The 19,768-nt window shown below is 36.9% G+C and overlaps 1 protein-coding gene across 2 annotated transcripts; it reads right to left on the reverse strand.

Moving 5' to 3' along the window:
• Window positions 1–185: 185 nt before the first annotated feature.
• LOC148851259 (putative GTP-binding protein OBGC2) lies at window positions 186–17,008 on the reverse strand. Of its 2 annotated transcripts, XM_088947741.1 has the most exons (10): window positions 16,682–17,008; window positions 15,397–15,872; window positions 15,047–15,138; window positions 14,315–14,398; window positions 13,318–13,395; window positions 10,444–10,644; window positions 10,252–10,359; window positions 2,263–2,337; window positions 1,875–2,095; window positions 186–389 (listed from the first exon to the last, which is right to left on the reverse strand). In XM_088947741.1, exons 1-10 carry the CDS (start codon window positions 16,786–16,788, stop codon window positions 293–295), a joined length of 1,539 nt encoding a protein of 512 aa, XP_088803867.1. In that variant the 5' UTR covers window positions 16,789–17,008; the 3' UTR covers window positions 186–292. The 2 variants fall into 2 exon arrangements, with proteins under 2 accessions (XP_088803867.1, XP_088803868.1); XM_088947742.1 differs by lacking the exon at window positions 13,318–13,395 and having other exon boundaries at window positions 16,682–16,946.
• Window positions 17,009–19,768: the final 2,760 nt, after the last annotated feature.

The following is a 19,768-nucleotide window of genomic DNA, read 5'->3' on the forward strand; positions in this document are numbered from 1 at the left end:
GCAGCTAACTAGTGATACAAACGTCAAAAGACATGGTTTAACTTTGGTTGATCAGATGCATCTTAAGTTCTAACAGTCTTGCTAGTTTGCGGGAGGCTGGGAGAGCCAAATTAGCTTCAGAAGCGTATATTGTGATCTCGTATTAGACTGTTAGTGAGCTTGCTTCATGCAAGCATTGCTGTGACTTGGCCGAACCGAATCCGAATGTACTCAATTTACGCACCAAAAAAAATCGTTTGATCTGGCATCAGACAACAATGGAACTTAGTTTACAACCTGAGCAACAACGGTCTCATACACTGATCAATTCCAAAGCATTATCAGAAGGTTGGCGCTTTCTTAGGGCTGCTCGTACCTCCCTCAACATCTCATCGATTCTCATGCCTTTCCTGCAATAATAAAGTAGAACGTGTTTACAAAGTGCTTATGAGAGAAAACTATTTTGGTTTTTTCACTACCGAGGGTTCTATTTTCAATTCAAAATCTCCCTATCTGCCCTAGCATTACTTTTCACAATGGAGATTCTATTTTCAATTCAAAATCTATCTGTTTGACACCCAGTAATGATACTGAGTCCAAGACCATGTCACTAATAATACAATGAGGCAACCACATAAGAGTCACCTTTTTTGCAAGGCATTTAAGTAGTTAAATAAAGGTAATCCATAAAAAGCACTTGTGAAACCGAAGAAAGTAATCTCTACTTTCATATCATTAGCCCACAAAAAACACATAAATGCATTCACACTTGCACAAAAAAGCAACCAATCCTCAAACTGATGAAATTAACATGTCTTGAAGGATATCTCAGTAGGGTACTTTGCGCTATATGTGCTGGTGGAGGTAAAATGCAACAAGGTCGGGAACAAAGGCAACTACAAATCAGGTAACAAGCCACAGGGAGCACCCAATAAATCCTCACATGTAATACATAAATACATATCCTGTCAACAGCAACGTATGTAAAGCCTCTAGGAGAATTGAATATCAAATCAGGGTCGGCCCACAGTTCTGCACTGGTTATGTCCCCACCCCACCCCACAAAAGAAAAGGGACTGAAAGGAGAGCCAATTATTTGAAGCTTAAAAAGAAGGGAAAAAACAGCATATGAGGCATACACTTCAGTTGTATGTACGCCTCGTGAGAAACCATTTTATCATGTTCCCTATTATATATTTATTAACATAATACAGAATGAAAACGCCCTTAAATTTGTTTATTGTAATATTATAATAAAATGTTATAAATAGAAGTAGGGGAACCATAGTTTTAATTTCATTTCATTTGAACATGAGATGACACACTTGTTTATGTTAATGTTGTGCTGTTGTGCAATTATGTAAATTGTTAATTCCGAAATTTTAACTCTAAACTTTGTAAGTAATATATTGATCGCTGATGATACTTGTATAATTATGGATGGTGATACTTGATGCAAATATACTTCAATTCTATATTTGAATGTGATGGTTTTATTATTTAAAAAAATAAAATAAAACCATCACATTCAAATATAGAATTGAAGTATTCATTAAAAAATTGTGGTTTTATTATTGGAATTTGCAAATATTTTTTTTTTCTAATTTCTCATGAAGTTTTCTATTCTTATGGGATGCCTACTTTATTTTTATTTATTTCATCATATTTTATTTATTTATTAAAGTCCATGCTCAGGATGCTTATCCTGCATTCTTGTTTATGCCTCATACCTTAGGATGGTAGGGCACTTCATGTCACAATTCCACATTTTAAAACATTATATTATAGATATTCAACGTCAATAAAGCCAAATGCACCCATTAAAATCAAGAGGAAACAAAAAACATGCACGAAAATAAAAGAGCAGACGGATGAAAAGAGAAAAATGCACTTACAAAACGCTAACACCCACAACAGCAAGAGGACGTGGATATTCATCGACTTCTTTTTCCTTTCTGTTTCCATTGAGTGACCCAAAAGAATGCTTGTTTGCTTGTTCACTCTTAAATGACAGTGCCTGGACCACTTCCTCAGAATTTTTTTCTGGCTCAGAAGGTGCCTCATCACATCCAATCTTTGATATTTCTTGAATCAAAGATGACAGCCTATCCATTGCCTGAAAAACAGAACTGAGCATAACTGTTTTAAACCTAAAAAATAGCACAAATTTTAGGGAAAATGCATCTAAAACTAAATATATAGTCATCCTTCACTGGCCAATAACAAAGGAATATTTCTTTGGAAAAGTTTAGGGTCTAAGGAAGCAAGTCTACATTGACATACCTGTGGAAGGTCAATCTTATTTAACACTACAACATACGGTCGTTCAAGGTACTCAGGATTGTACATCCGCAACTCCTGCAAAATAATAAATTCTTTTGTTTTCCATAATGCTGACAGGAAAAGGAAAAAATAAAATGCATAATGCAAGTTGTTTCGAATGCAGCTACAGTAACCCGAACCAGGAGAGAAGGAAAAAGAAAATGAAGAAGAAGAAAAGAGAAAGAGAGAACAAGAGGGTTTGGTCGAAACTCATTGATTCACTATTCATTCGACCCCCCTAATGTTTATTAGGTTCTAATAACCTTTACAAAGACTAAACTGCCCTTACATAAGTGTGGGGCAAAGTATCTCTAATAAAACCGCCACATAAGCGAGGTACTTAACAAACATGAGATGACTAAACTACCCCTATTAGGCTCACTTTAACATTCCCCCTCAAGCTGGAGAATATATGTCATATAATCCCAGCTTGTTACATAGATAGTTCACTTTCCCTGAGCTTAGAGTTTTTGTAAACAAATCTGCCCATTGATCATTCAAGCCCACATGTTCTGTGTTTATCTCTCCAGCAAGGACCTTCTCCCTCACAAAGTGGCAATCAACCTCTATATGCTTTGTTCTCTCATGAAATACAGGATTTGATGAGATATGGAGTGCAGCTTGGTTGTCATAATACAGTCTCATAGGTTTATCCATGTGAAACCCAATTTCTTGTAGAAGATTCCTCAACTGCACTAACTCACAGGTAGTATGTGCCATGGCCCTATACTCAGCTTCAGCACTACTTCTGGCCACAACTGCCTGCTTTTTACTCTTCCACGTCACAAGATTTCCTCCAAGGAATGTGCAATAGCCTGTAGTATATCTTTTATCATTCACCGAGTCTGCCCAGTCTGTATCTGTATACCCCACTACTTCAAGTTTTCCTCCTGGTTTATACAATAGTCCATGGCCTGGAGCTCCTTTCAGATACCTTACAATTCCAAGAACTGCATCCCAGTGAGGTATACGAGGGTTCTGCATGAATTGGCTCACCACACTGACTGCAAAGGATATGTTAGGTCTCATGATAGTCAGATAGTTCAGCTTCCCCACTAGTCGTCTATACCTTCCAGGATCTTCAAAGACTTCTCCCGTATCACTGCTCAACTTAACATTTGGTTCCATAGGGGTCTCATCCGGTTTTGCACCTAACAGTCTTGTTTCTTCCAATAGATCAAGAACATATTTTCTTTGACACAGATTTACACCTTGTTTTGACCTGACAACTTCTAATCCCAAGAAATACTTTAATGTTCCAAGATCTTTTGATTGGAAATGATTTTGCAGAAATACCTTTAGTTTGTCAATCCCCAATTTATCACTGCCAGTAATGACAATATCATCCACATATACCACTAATAGAATTTTTCCAGCTTCTGAGTCATAGTTGAACATTGAGTGATCAATCTGGCATTGCTTCATTCCAAAACTCTTCACCACTTCACTGAACTTCCTGAACCAAGCACGAGGCGATTGTTTCAACCCATAAATTGCCTTCTTCAATCTGCATACCTTACCATCCTCCCCCTAAGCAACAAACCTAGGTGGTTGCTCCATATATACCTCCTCCACAAGATCACCATGGAGGAAGGCATTCTTTATATCAAGTTGAAACAGAGGCCAATCATACATAACTGCCAGGGAAATTAGTACACAAACAGAACCAACCTTAGCCACCGGAGAGAATGCCTCCATGTAATCCACTCCATACAACTGTGAGTAACCTTTAGCAACAAGTCTGGCCTTCAGACGCTCCACACTACCATCTGGCAAGTATTTCACAGTATACACCCATTTACAGCCCACAGCATGCTTACCAGGTGGGAGAGTAGTTAGTTCCCACGTTTGAGTATGTTGAAGAGCAGAAAGTTCCTCCTCCATTGCCCGTCGCCACCCAGGTGAACTAAGAGCTTCTTGAACATTGTTAGGTATGGAAATAGAGGACAAAAGTGAAAAAATCTGGCGAAGTGAGGTAGAAAGACGAGATAATGAAACAAAATTGGAAACGGGAAGAATGGTAGAACTGCGTTTACCTTTCCGTAAGGCAATGGGTAGGTCAAGGTCTAAAAGTTCAACAATAGGAGCCATGAGAGGATCCGCAAATGAGGTAGAAGCTGGAGGAGGGGCCGGTGTCGTTCAACGTGTATACACTTGCCGGATTGGTGGCCGTTCGGTGGTGATCTGCACTGGATGAGGTGATGAGTCTACTCCAACAACAGCATCTGGAACGGGATCACTGACAGGAAGAGGAAGAGGAAGTACGGGTGGGGACGAAGGTGCTTCAAGACTTGAGAAGAAGAGGACAGACTCAAAAAAGGTGACATCAGGGCAGACATAGCACTTTCGGGTAATGGGATTATAACACTTGTACCCTTTTTGAGTCCGTGAGTAGCCAAGGAAGACACATTTAATTGAGCGTGCATCTAGCTTGTCTATTCCAGGACTCAGATTGTGGACAAAGCACACACAATCAAAGACACGAGGAGTTAATGGGAATGGAGATAAAGTGGGAAACAAGATAGAGAAGGGGGACCGACCATGAAGGATGAAAGAGGGCATCCGATTAATGAGAAAACATGCAGTGAGTACAACATCACTCCAAAACTGTTTAGGAACATTCATGTGATGAAGAATAGACCGAGCAGTTTCAAGAAGTTGACGGTTCTTCCGTTTAGCTACCCCATTTTGTTGAGGAGTGAATGCACATGAGGTCCGATGAATAATGCCATGTTGTTCTAAATACTGTTGAAATGAAGTAAGAAAGTATTCACGACCATTATATGAACGGAAAATTTTGATTGGAACACTAAATTGTGTGTGTATTTCAGCATGGAATTTTTGAAAAATGGAAAACAATTCACTTCTTTCTTTCATTAAGTAAATACATGTCATTCTTGAACAATCATCAATAAAAGAGACAAAATACTTGTACCCATTATAAGACTATTTTGATTGGACCCCAAACATCTGAATGAACCAAAGAAAAATGACTCAACATACGACTCTCAACTCTTGGACTGAAGAACACACGACAATGTTTCCCAAACTGACATGACTCACATTGCAAAACTGACAAATGACTCAATGACGGAACCAAAATCTTGAGAGCCTTGAGAGATGGATGTCCCAGTCGGCAATGCCATTGTAGAGTAAGTGAAATCTGAAAAGCAATTGAAGATCCACCACCGTCAACATAATACAATCCACCAACTTCATGCCCCCCACCAATCTTCTTCCCCGTCTTGAGATCTTGAAAAACACAAGTGGAAGGAAAGAAGGTAACAGAATAGTTAAGAGCTTTGGTTATTTTACTAACAGACATAAGATTAAATGAAAACTTAGATACATATAAAACATATGATAAGGGTACAGAAGCCATGTCAACATTACCAACACCATAGATGGGAGATGAAGACCCATTGGCAAGTGTAACAGTATGTGATGTGAATGTTTTAGAAAGAGAAGAGAACACACCTGGAGTCCCGGTCATATGATCTGAGGCTCCAGAGTCAATAATCCACAGAGGGGTTTTAGATGACATGCAGGCAATACCTGATTAGGCAAGTGTGGCAGTGGTATGCAGTGAAGTAGTTTGAAGGAACCGTTCGTACTCGCCACGCGGTACATTCACCATCTTCCTCCCAGAAGTAGATGTAGATGTGGGAGGAGTCCGGTCTGCCTGTTTACTGTCACTGATATCAACCTCACCTACTACAGCATGATTAGCCCATTTAGAGGGAGGGCCATGTAGGTCATAACAGAAATTCACTGTGTCCTTCCCTACCACAATGAGTACACTTCCTTGTAGAGTTATTCTTCCCTCTGCCACGGCCTCCCCCTGAGTCATGACCACCCTGACCAATCATGGAACAGCCACGGCCTCCATGGGGAGCATGACCTCCCCCTCTTGTACTATGTCCACCTCCTCTAGCTGTCACAAGTGCTAATCTATCAAACTGTGTGGAGTTCTCTGTCCGTCCCTAAAGGGATGAGAGATCCATCGTATGGACGCCCAAATCTTGTGGAATAAAGGGGGCGAATTTCAAAAATTTTTCTCTCCCTTCAACTGGGAATCGCATTCCCTATTTAGAAAATCATATTTTCAATGATCAATCTTGAACCATAAACTGAACCAAAAGGAGTAGGAGGGAGGTATACCTGATACAGAGAAATATTATCTCTCAATGAAGGTGTTCACACCCAATGAATGATCCAAAGACTGCTCCCACTGAAGATGGCGCAGTGTAGGATGGAGTAGAATCAGCAGTGTTCTTGTCCAAGAACTCTGTCATTCGCAAGAAACAGTAGGATGGCACGTGAGCACAGCTTCCTATCAATTCTTTCTCAAAGAACTAATGACAAGATCAAATCTTGCTTTCTCCCACAGAGTTGGAGATCGAACTGGATGTCTGGCAGCTACAGGAAAGAGGCGGCAAGAAAGATTTTCACAGGGATTGCAGAAATCTTTCTTCTGGGATTTCAGCTCTGAAGAGAATGTGAGTATCTGTCTCTAAAGGCTGCCGCCCCCTCCTTCTTTTGTAATTCTAAAAGATAAGCTCCTAATCCAATTAGGAGTTGTTGATCCAAATCTTATTTGGATCAGACATCCTTTTAGATGATAAGGATAAACCCTTATCTTATCTGCAGATTAGATCAGATCTGGACTCTCTGAGTGGATATGGTTAAGACCCTATCCTAACTGCTGATCCATCTCAGAATTCGCCCATATTTAACTTATTAAATTAGTCCAGTTCGAAATGGGCTTTAGGCCCATTAAGCTTATTTGCTCACTTAGCCTTCCTAACTACTGCCCGATTGGGCTTCCTTGTATGGCGTGGGACCCAAGCATTGATCTACACATCAGCGACATGGGTTCGGCCCAACCTTTGTTACAAGGCCTGGCCGAATACACTGTTATGGACGGTTCACCCCCTGAAACCCATCAAATGGGCTCTATGGGCCCAACACTTACCCTAAGTGGTCCCTGGGCCAAGCCACCTTGTAACACCCAGGGACTGTGGGCAAATGCAAGATTAGCCCATCAGGCATTACCCTCAATGGTCTTACACTTAACCTCTCAGCCCATAATGATCAAACACTGCCCGACAAGAGAGGACCTCTCCCTCGGCTACAAGGAACGGTGTTGCACTCTCTACTTATATGGATCCCGGGAATTAAAACCTTTTGCAAACATTTTGGAAACCATAATGTATATATACTTTTATATCTCATATAAAATATATTTTGCAAGACAAATTTCAACGATTGAAATCGGTTACCGGCAGTCTTGGTTTCCATCAGTGAGAGTGCATCCCCGATCATTACTTTTGTCCGACAAAGGGGCTGATCATGTCACTATGATCATCCATTCAGATGAATTCTCAGACCGTCCCAATATACCCAGGTTTTGACCCCCGTTAAGGATCTCACTGATTTACATCAAAGACAGCCCAATCCGACACCTAGTGCAGTATCATAATCGAGTCTAGGGGTCGAGTGTAACTTTCCAGTTTTGCCCATTAATCTCCAAGGTCCAGGGCAATACTAGAAATCTGATCCAGTTCAAAGATTCAATTAATCCTACACTATATGTGCCGAGGGTCTCACCTTGGCAGCTGAGACAGACCACTCCAACCGACTTGGTGGCACAACAGTGTCAGCCTTATCAGGATAGGTCTCCCCAGACCGACCCACCGGCTGTGAACATTCTAAACTAACACGAGTCTCATTAAGTGTTCAGTTTAAGGGTATTACACAGAAACATACCAAGGGAACATGAATCAAATATGCACTTTTATTCATTTACAATAAACTCATAAAGTACATCATTCTGATTGAAGCTAAGGGCATACAAAACTGTCCAACAATCCCAAAGAAATTCTACGAAGCCTTGAGAAAACTTCCTCAAGTGTAGGAAGAGAAGAGCCCCCCAATATTTGGGCCCTAACTGGTTCATACTCCGACTTCAAGCCCACTAAAAATCTTGTAACATCTAGTTGTTCCCTTTGCTATTGCTGAACTTTAATATCTGGAGTGAGGGGATGATAGACATTGAGTTCATTCCTTATATTCTTCATGTAGGCATAGTACTCTTCTAGTGTTTTGGTTCCTTGTTGTAAATCAAAGTACTCCTGATAAAGCTGATATACTCTTGTTGTGTTATCTTGTCCAGAATATAGCTTCTTAGCATGCTCCCATATATCCTTAGCCGTATCAAGGAACATAAAGTTGGTACTAATTTTGGGCTCCATACTATTCCACAGCCAAGTCATGATTTGAGCATCTTCTTGTTCCCAATCATCAAACCCTGGAGAGTCGGCCGGTGGCTTCTCATCTTTTACATGCTTCACTTTCCTCTTTGCCTTGAGAAAAACTTCCACAGATTTAGCCCATGGAACGTAGTTTTCCCCATTCAGTTTAATTGAGGTCTTTTGTACCCCTAGGTAGTCGGGGGAAACCACCACACTAGGTTTCTGATCATTGTACCCATCTCCTATTGCTGCCATTGTACTCTTTCACAGTTGCCTCTAACCTGACTTCTCAGCTACAAGCTGACTGATGTTATTCACAGTTTGATATTTCAGCACCTATTGCAGCCCCTAAACAAAACTGTGAGAGCCCACGCCTTGTTCTTATTCACACTACTGCTGACTTCACAAACCCACGAATCACACGAGCATCAATTTAGCACTCACTAATCACATGTAGGCCCTCTTACAACCACTCAATAAAAGTTGTGCACCATAACACAGTCAAATCTGCTACATCCAGTTCAGACTTGTTTAACACATTTAAGAGGGCATTACACAACCACAAGAACTCGGCAAGGTCACTACATTACACCTTACACCACTCGGCCGCCTACAGCAGCCCTAACCCACTCGACCACTTACAGCAGCCCCTACACCATTCGGCTACTGTACACAACCCGTTCCAGGGCAACAATGAACCTAGTTCTCTAGGTTCTAATCAGTACTAACTGATTCTTGAAGGGTTTCTACCCAGAAATACCAGCAACACAAAAGGACTAGATAACCAACCTTCCTTTGAGAGTATCAACCAACCATTCACTGCTAAAATCACTTCCCTTGATGAAGACGACTGTGCGCAGCAGAGAGAAACGAGTTGTGATGTCTCAGACCTAGGGCGAACTAGTTCTCTCCATTAACTAACCAGAAACGAAGAAGAAGGTGTCACAAACACAGCTGAGATGCTTTACAAACTGAAGCAGGTCAGGAACCTCGCTCTGATACCATGTCTCGAATGCAGCTACATTAACCCAAACCAGGAGAGAAGGTAGAAGAAGATGAAGAAGAAGAAAAGAGAGAGAGAACAGGAGGGTTTAGTCGAAACTCATTGATTTACTATTCATTCGACCCCCCTAATGTTTATTAGGTTCTAATAACCTTTACAAAGACTAAACTGCCCTTACATAAGTGTGGGGCAGAGTATCTCTAATAAAACTGCCACATAAGCAAGGTACTTAACAAACATGAGATGACTAAACTACCCATATTCGGATCACTTTAACACAAGTGATTAAATAGAAAAAGTTGAGGTTACACCTTTTAAGTACTATAAAGCAATTACAATCACCCAACTAAAAATAAACCATTATAAAGACAGTGAGAGAGAGAGAGAGAGAGAGAAGGGAATCCAAGCATTTACAAGGTCAAGCATATGGAAAAGAAATTAAAAGATTGACAGAGTTCCCCACATAAAGGCATAAGAAACTGCATCTCAAGTAAAAACATACCATATGCTATGACATGATCAATAACCTTACAAAATTAAGTCACTTAATAGGGCCTAAATATGGGACATCAATAAAAATATATATCTCTAGATTATGCAAAAGAAAATCATAAATCAGGTACTCAAAAAAAAAAAAAAAGAAACCATAAAGCATACAAAAAGGAAGATATTTGAGGGTAAGAAAAAGCATACTTCTTTAACAGTTCTGTAATCTTTCACAGGGTCCTCAGCAGCTGCATCAACAACATGAACCAATAGTCTGGTTCTTCTTAGGTGCCTCAGGAAATTTCGACCAAGACCCTGCAAGATGAGAAGGATCTTAGACTTAGCAACTTTAAGCCATAGACAAATAGAGATGAAGAAAATGGAGATGTGAAGATATACCTTTCCTAGATGAGCACCCTCAATGAGACCAGGCAAATCTGCTAATGTTGCTTCAGATGAATACTTCAGTGCTCCTAAACTAGGGTCACCATCAAGGCGTCCAAGATTTGGCATTAGAGTTGTGAATGGATAATCAGCAATATCAGGTTTTGCAAGTGTTATGGCTGCCAACAGAGTTGATTTTCCAGCATTTGGAAGCCCCTGGGAGAAAAATAAACAACTTCTAGCCAAGGTTTAAAGTATCAATACTCTTGATATGAAAAAACATGTATATCAAGAGTTTCAATCAAACAGAACTCATTTTTTTATTTCTTTATTTGACAAATTGTCAGAATTATCATATGACCTCTTTTATTGGTTAAGACCAACGAAATTGCCGAACTCTAAGGAAGCAGTATATCAATGAGGTCAAAAATCATATAATACGCACTGATATGTTTCAATATTTTGAACCTTGTTTCTAGCAACTGGAAAGCAATTGTATTAACTAATGTTTGATCTGGTCTGCATAAACAGGCCTAAATGAACAAAACATGACTGAATATTTTAGAAGCAGAAAAGACTTAACAAACATACGAAAACTAGTATTATGAGGAAGATGACCATGATCTTTAGCTTGCAGTTATGAGAAAGAAGTACCTCAAAAACAGAGAAATAATGAAAGTAAAAGCTTAAAAGCAGGCCTCATGAGCATGGAAAGGAATGATACACAACAAGAAAACTCTCATCTAAGGTTTAATATGGGAGATTGGAAGGGGTAATCAGATTAAATTTTGGACAAATAGATGGATTTCCAATACCCCACTAAAACAAAAGAATAAATAATATGAATTGGTCTCAGGAGAACATGGAGCTGAGAGTGGCAGATGCCATTGACCTAATCTCTAAAGGTTAGAACATGTCTTGATTTGAAGGATGGTACCTGAGCACATTGCAAGAGAAATATCTGCCATTCACATTCTAAGTGATGAAGTGGAGAACAATTTGATTTGGGATAAGGATGCTGAAGGCAAATTCTTGGTTAAATCAGCATATAATAGCACCAATACTGAGATTTTACAAAACAGAAGTCTATTAAAAGCCCTCAAGAAAATAGGAAGTATAATCTGCTCTCCAAAAATTAAGATTTTTTATGGATTCTTCTAATGGACAAGCTTCCAGCAATTACTAATAGAGAAAGGTCATAAATCATAACTGTGGTCCTGGGTGTCCTTTTTGCGGAAAACCTGAGGATAGCAATCATATTGCTAAGGACTGCCAAATTGCTAAGAAGACTTGGATGATAGTGGAGAAAATATGAAGTTCAAGGACTGGAAGGCTATGATGTATGATGAGGATATGGAAGCGAGATTTAGGTTTTTTTTGATAAGGTATGTTATTTGTTATGCTACCTATGGAAAAATAGAAATGATAAGAAATTCAAAAATCTAACTGGTAGACCACCAGAGTATTGGAGAGTGCAGCTATCCATATGAAGGAATTTCTTGAGGCCATTAGACTAATGAGTTCTATAAAGTCATCTGATAATAAAAAACAGCCTTGGATTAGCTGGAGAGCTCCCACTAGGAACATGATTAAGATAAATTTTGATGCCTCCATGACAGGATGGAAGCAGTGCATTTGGCTATATTGGTAGGGATAATAAAGGAGAAATTATCATGGCAATAGGCCCAATTAGAATCACAACAATTACCATTGTAGAAATGTGGGCTGCACTTGAGGCCTATAGAATTGCAGTCCAACTAGGTGCGAAGAGCATATGATCCAAAAAGAGACTCCAAACTACCAGTGATAGCCTCAACAAGAAGATGCAGGTGCCATGGAGATGTAGAGCCTTATTGAATGAGTGTCAGCATACCACTGACTGCTATCAAATGAATGTATTCTATTCTCACATATGGAGAGAAGGTAACTAATCCTCAGGCTTGCTAGCAAATCAGGGTCACGAAGGAAGTGTCACCATGGTTGATCATTTTCCATTGGAAGTGTCTTATAGTGCTTTAGTGGATGTTTGGAAACGTGCTAACTGAAAAGGATTAATTCCACACAAAGGATGATTGCATTACAAGATAGCTTTTTCCCTAAAAATGATTCCAGATACTAATGTCAAGTCCCTAGGCATCTCCCTCAACAAAGTGAAGAAAAACCTTACTGAAAAAGGCTCCTTCGGATCTCCCTTGTGAATCTTTCTAATCTCCCTATCCCACCCCTCATATGGGACCTATACCTAACTCACAAAACCAGTAACAACTCAATTTCCAAGTCATTATCTCTTCTAAAAGTAGGAAACCAATGTCTTACATTTTCCACCACCTCAATATTGCTCTGCACTAAAGAGTACTTAAGTCTTGCCATGTCATGAAGATGCAGAAAAGCAGCAATGAATGGAAAAAAACCATACCAGGCACCACTTCTCACATCATACTAATTATAAAAGATAATGTAAGACTTGACCATCTGAATTACTAACAATATTACTGCAAGGAAACCCTTGTAGGGCGAGCAAGAAACATGTATTTGCAGTTTCTTCTACAATTTCTCTTCCCTTTAACAAACTCACTTGGTTAACTTTTGATTAATCTTTATTGGTTACATCCGGGGGATTATTATCTCGAAAGGGAAAAAAGAAAGAGAAAACAGAATGCAAAGGGCTATGATTGCTTATGGTATTGCACTACTCATATCTAATAAAAAGCTCTGGATGTCTTTTTCTTGCGAGGGGTAAACTGGATACGGACCTAAGTTTCAGCATTTTTAGCACAAAGTAGCAGCTCTCAGACTTTAACCCCCAGTCTGAGATTTTACAGTCAAACCAAAGCAATAACTCTACCAAACAAATTTAATAAGAAAGTAGTCAGAACAACTAATACTTACCACTAAGCCAACATCAGCAACTACTCTTAGTATCAACTCCAAACTAACCTCCTCACCAGGTTGACCAAGAACTAAAACCTGCCATAAATTGGCAAATCATCTTTCACGTTTCGATAATAAAAAGCATCTGATATGAACATTAACTAACTAAAACCAACCTGATTACAAACTATCAGGTCAAATTTTACTTTAAGATATAAGATGTTTCCCCTCAAGAAATGGTTAAAGTAAATTGTTAGAGCCAATTTGTGCGGAGTGTTCTGCCGTAAAATGGAGATTAAGCCAAGGTTGGCAACTACAAGAGCCTACATCTTAATGTAAAGTTGAGATCTGAAGATTCAGTGTCAAGACTCGAGGCTGTAATCATTCTTATGGGATTTAAATGGCACTTAAATGATCTTGTGATAGCCTTTCTAATGATCAAAGTTGGAAGACCTGAGGCACACACGTGAAGATACATGTGTATGTATAGTCGAGTAGAAATTTAAGCAAATTGCAAAATATGTAACATCTGGTGTCCATGCAAGTGGGTGCCTGCATTTTACACACACTAAGATATTAGCACTTCCACTCCCATTGGTATCAATCAAAAAAAGATCACTTCTATTCTCATGGGTAATTACATGAATCTTCAACCTAGGGCACAGTTCCAGCTAAACACTTTTCATGAATTGAATCCCAAAGTAGTGAATAAGCTATATCTTGCAACCCACCCTTTTCCAACTTTCTTTTGTTTTTAGTTACTCAATAAAACTAATTAGTTCCAATATGTTAATGTTTGAAGAAAATAAAACCCAAAAAAGAAAATTAGCTAATCCAGAAAAAACATATTAGTGTCAAACAGACAAAAACTTGGAGATGGCCTATAGGAATATGCATTTCACAAAATAAGATTCTTTTTTTTTTTTTTTGAAAAAGGTAAGGATCATTCCATTTCACAAAATAAGAATCAAATATGGTATATAGAAGGTCTGAAACAGGGCATTAGCAATCATACCTTATCACTGTCATCTCTCACAACATTAGTAGTTAAAGCCATTATTTTTTTCCTTTTATGTTCAGGCATTTCCAGCAAACTGATCTGCAACAAGATTAACAACATAGGAAAGGTCATGCTTGACCATGTGGTGCAACTAGATGTTTAATGGCAATCCTATTAATACAATTGATATTATATAAGACAATAGAAATCTATAACTATCGTAAAGAATCATGCTTCCATGGAATCTTGTAAAAGAGATGTAGGGCTATGCTGTGGATCAAAGTGATAAGTTTCTTTTTCCTTTCTCTGCATAGCTAGGTACTTTTAAAGTTCCACTAAGTGACAATTTGATAATAGCTCAAACCGCTGAACTAAATTACTTATTGCTTTGTCTTTTAGTGAATAAGTTTTTAAGGAGGTTCTGATCTCCTTAATGTTTGGAACTGAAGTTGGGATGATTAATATGCCTCAATTAATTATTTCATCCACTAAAAGGCAAAGAAATATGTCATTCAATCCATCCTCTTGACACATTACCAAACAGCCTCTAAGAATGTGAGCCCCTTATCAGGCCATCCAACATAATGTTCAATAACTTGGAGACAACCAAACGGCTAGTGATAAAAGTTGTTGAAACATTAAAATACAGGGAATACCCAAATTTGAGAAATGATCACTGTGAAGTATTTGATAGAGCATAGAAAATCTACCCAAATCTCCAGTAATTTCAAAAGAACAATGGCTTACCCCTCCATGCCCACCTCTTGCAACTAGAATTTTATCACCCGGGCGTGCTAAATCAGCCAGAAACATTCCTCTCTTACGTTTTACAACTGTACCTGCCATAGGTACACAAACAGTCAGATAATGCCTCCAGAAAAGGATATATCAGTTCAATTTGTTAATAATGTCCATATTACATTTCACTCTGGACGGTTGAAATAAGTACTGAAAATGTCAACAGATTTAAATAGTTGGAACCATCCTTTGTGTTCCTTCATTTGCCCTCCCCCTCCCCCCTAGCATATTCTCTTTCTTCGGAATTGGGCACAAAAGCAGGCTAAGAGTCTCCATAGAAGGTGGTGTAATGTACAAACCTACTGGAACAGGGATACAGAGTGTGGGTGCAGCAAATCCATCATGCAGTTGGGAGGTCAATACACCCATTGTATCAACATTTCCCCCGCGCTTTGCATTGTAACGACTCTTCTTGTGAAATTCCAGCAATGAATCTTTACTCTCATCTGCATAAATAACTACATCTCCCCCATGTCCACCCATAGGGAGGATAAGTGACCCATCAAAGTCCCTTTTATACAAACTCTTTTTCCTCCTCCCCTGGTTATTTTTTTCTTGTGATTTTGAATCAGACTTTTGGTTGGGCATGCTAAGAATCGCTCCATGGCCTCCATCTCCAGAACGAACTGTTATGATGACTTGATCAAAGTACTTGTGTGGTTCCCTCATCATTGCAGCAAGGTTTGCCGAAGGAGACTCTTTGACCTTGGCATGTCTACAATTAATAATACGGTATCGAGTGTTTACTGAGTGGCTTCTTTTTTGCTGAACTAACCTGTAACTCAGATATGAAGTGGACCAAATTACCACCACGAGAACTAAAGAAAGAAAAAAAAAAAAAACAGTTTGAATAAACAGGAAACATGGAGAAGCATTAAGATAGCGTCTATGACCAGAGATAGGAAGCTCAAATAAAATAGGAATTTGATCATTGAGACCAAGACATTACAAAAAGAGTAGATATTCGGAAGTTGGAAAACATGAAAAGTTACCAAATAAAATACAAAAGAATACTGAAAATGGTCTTTGAAACTCAACTTTTCTTCTTAATTGCACATATAGAATCTAAAAGAAACGAGGGAGATAGTAAAAAAAAAATACAATATAATCTTTTCTCTTTTCTACAGAAATTATGAAATGGGCTTCCTCTAAAATTGTTCGTTCTTCAATAAAAGAAAGGCAGAGGCATTGAAAATATACTGTCAACTTCATTTTACTTGAAATTCCAAATTATTTTTTAGGCTAAATTGTTTTTCCGACCAAAGAAAACAAGAATGAAGAATAGTTCTGTCGGTTCTCTTCGGTTCCTCCCATCAGCTATCCTCAACAGGAAACTTAAAAGTAAAAAATAAAACTTTTCCAAAGTATAAAAAAAGGCACCTAATCCACTTGAAAAGGAAGTCTGCAAGTAAATTAATTTGTAGGAAGCGTTTGCTACGAAACAGATAAAATTTGGAGTAAAACCAACAAGCAAGAAACGTAACGAAGCTGCAAAAGTTTAGAGAAGTATATAATAAGAACAAGGAGTGGATAATGATTTTAGTTTTCCGATAGCATCATGCACTCAATTCTTGAAGCAAATACCTTGTTGGTAAAAGAAGACGATTGGAGTAGAAATTGAACGACGAGTGATCCTTAAGAAGTTGAGCATTCATAAACGACAACAACGGCGGGGAAGCAGTATAAGCCATTTCTCACGATGCTCTCTGAGTGCTGCCGGAACTCGGAAGAGACGACAGAGTCCGTCGTGTTATATCCGTGATTCTAAAGCGGTAATGAATCTCACCATCTCAGTATGCGTGTTGTGAAATTGTAATATCTCGGTTCTCAAATAAGCCCGTGCAGGCCCAGATCCAGTAAGCCCATAAATCTGATTTAACGGGTCACAGATGTATAGAGCTGCCAATGGATCTGGTCTGGACCACTCATGATAGACCCGGACCGAACCGATAACAACGCACTCAGCCGGGCCAGCCCCAAGACACGTATTATTTTTTTTCTATACGAATAAATCACTTTTTTTATTGAAGGGGAAAGTTGGTCAAATTATTGTAAGATTCATCTCGGGGGGTAGAGATAGAGGTGTCAATGGACCGGTTTGGGTTGGACTCCGTCCAAATCAAAATCTATTTGGACGGAGTTTAACCCAAAATCCATTTGGATGGATTGGATGGACCAATAAGACATATTGAATTTGGACAACTGGATGGATCGATATGATATTGGATTGGACTTAGTCCATCCATAATAAATTTATATTGCATTGAGACGTTATCTGGTCCAATGATAGAATATAAGAACAAATGTGTCAATGGACCAGGTTTGAGTTAAAACCAATCTAAATTAACAGAATTTTGAACAAATTGAACAGTCTCTGGATCGGTCCAAAATGGTTCAAAATATTCATTGGACTGGATTGGACCAGATCTATTTGTAATGGACTCACATTGGATTGGACCAAATCCAGTCCAATTGACACCCTAAGGTGGAGACAAGAAATCTTTATAACTTGTACAAACTACAAAATGGTTGTTGCCTCTGGCTTAAATATGCATTCTCAGTTTTTTTATCAGCTGGATATTGAAATATAAAAAAGTTCGAAAAATATCGCTCGTGTGCTATATGTACGTATGCCCAGGTTTCAATCAGATCAGATCAGAATAGGTGAAATAGATCCAACTTATTGGGTTGATGTCTGATTTGAAGAAATTTCAACTACATCAGGCTTACATTTATTACGCTATGCTTGATTTGAAAGAAAAAGTAGGGAAATGAAGGGAAATGTAAGAAAACCTATATAAGGTTTGTAAAGGTTTCACCGCCTTTCCCTTCCTCTTTCTACTTTCTCTTTCAAATCAAACATAGCCTTAGGGCCTGAGCCCATTGAAAATTTAACACAGAAGATGAAGGAAAGGAAATAATATAAGATTCTTCCCGCCTCCTAATGAATGAGTTGTTTCTTACTCCATCACTCCCATATATATATATATATATATATATATATATATATATATATATATATTACAATGAGACACATGTCATTCCAAAAATTTAAATAAAATGGACAATGTCAAATTCTGACTAGTGGTGGTTCAAAAACAGAATCCACTAGACGTGTGTCAAATTCTGATTAGTGGTAGTTCAATCCACTAGACATGTGTCAAATTCTGATTAGTGGTAGTTCAAGAAAAGAGCCCACTAACATGGAGAGTGGAGCCTACTGCCATGCAGAGTTGTGAGAAATGGGAAGCTCCCACTTTCAATCATTTTCTAAAAAAAAGGAAATTGTGCTATTAATTAATGTTAACTATTAAACTAACTAATTAATTCCCGCTATTGATTTCTAATAATAATTATTGTTAACTACTTCTAATTAATTAACTCTAGCTATTAATTACTAATAATAATTACTCACTGATAATAATTAATTACTGAAAACTATTTCTTATAATAATTACAGCTAATACTTAATTACTTATAATTTATTATTCACAATATTTCTCATTATTAATTCGAAATGATAATTAATAAATATTTTCATAATGGTAATTAATAATTCAGAAATAATCATTTTTTATTTATATTAACTCATATTAATTATTTTGAAAATAAATATTTAATGTAAATTATTTATATTATAATTATTATCAAAAATTATATTTCATACATTTATATGAAATAATTAATTATATTATTATAAGTAATTATAATTAATAATATTATATTAGTTAATATAGTTATATTATTATTATTATTATCAATAATTATAATTAATTATTACTAATACTAATCATGATAATTATTACTTCAGAATATTAATTATTAATTGGGATATAATCATTTTATATTGATATTAATTCATATTAATTATTTTATAAATATATAATTAGTGCTACTTATTTACATTATTATTACAAGTAGTTATAATTAATAATATTATATTAGTTAATTCTATTATTATTCTCCAATAAATACTTAATTTAGTAAAAGTTAAATTATAAAACTTTCTATTATTCAATATTGTTAAACTTAAAGAATTATAAAAGCAAATATTATTTTATGAATTAATTAAAAATTATATTTATAACAAATTAATTACTTAATAAAAATAAGAATAAAATAATAATAATAATACTTTAATATTACTGATTTCAAAATCAATACACACATAATAAGAATATACTATAAGTTAATAATAATATATGTATTATTATTACTGAATTTATAATTATTAATATATTATTAATCTATTAATAATACTGATTATTATTAAAAAATGTTAATAGAAAATTTTAATTACTTAAAATTATTTTCTGAAATTACCCACTTTAATTTGGATAGATAATTAATTAATTTAATTTATTAAAATTATTATTTACTAAATAATTTTAAATACTCTTTGATTAATGACCTTATTGAATAATTGGTTTTTATGTTCAATAAGTTTTTCTTGCAAAAATCCAAATAATTTTTCATTTGCAATGTTAACCATTTTATTTTTATCTTATTTAGTTTTTCAAAAGATAAAAAAAATAAATTAATTATATTTATCTATTTTTATCAAAGTATGTATTTATCAAGTTATTGTCATTGATGATGACGATGATGATGAGTCAGCTTTTTGAAAGAGAGGAGTACTAATAATAATTAATGGCTTTTAATTAATTAATT

The sequence above is a fragment of the Nelumbo lutea genome, chromosome 5 (genome assembly GCF_056320005.1).
Source record: "Nelumbo lutea isolate HS-2025 chromosome 5, American lotus-T2T, whole genome shotgun sequence".
In the NCBI taxonomy this organism is placed as follows: Eukaryota; Viridiplantae; Streptophyta; class Magnoliopsida; order Proteales; family Nelumbonaceae; genus Nelumbo; species Nelumbo lutea.

Coding starts and splice junctions, on each gene's coding strand:
- LOC148851259 (XM_088947741.1), bottom strand. CDS start 16,788: ATGGCTTATACTGCTTCCCCGCCGTTGTTGTCGTTTATGAATGCTCAA. Junction 15,139..15,396: donor CTGTATCCCTGTTCCAGTAG/GTTTGTACATTA, acceptor TACCTATGGCAG/GTACAGTTGTAAAACGTAAG. Junction 390..1,874: donor GTTGTGGGTGTTAGCGTTTT/GTAAGTGCATTT, acceptor TTATTATTGCAG/GAAAGGCATGAGAATCGATG.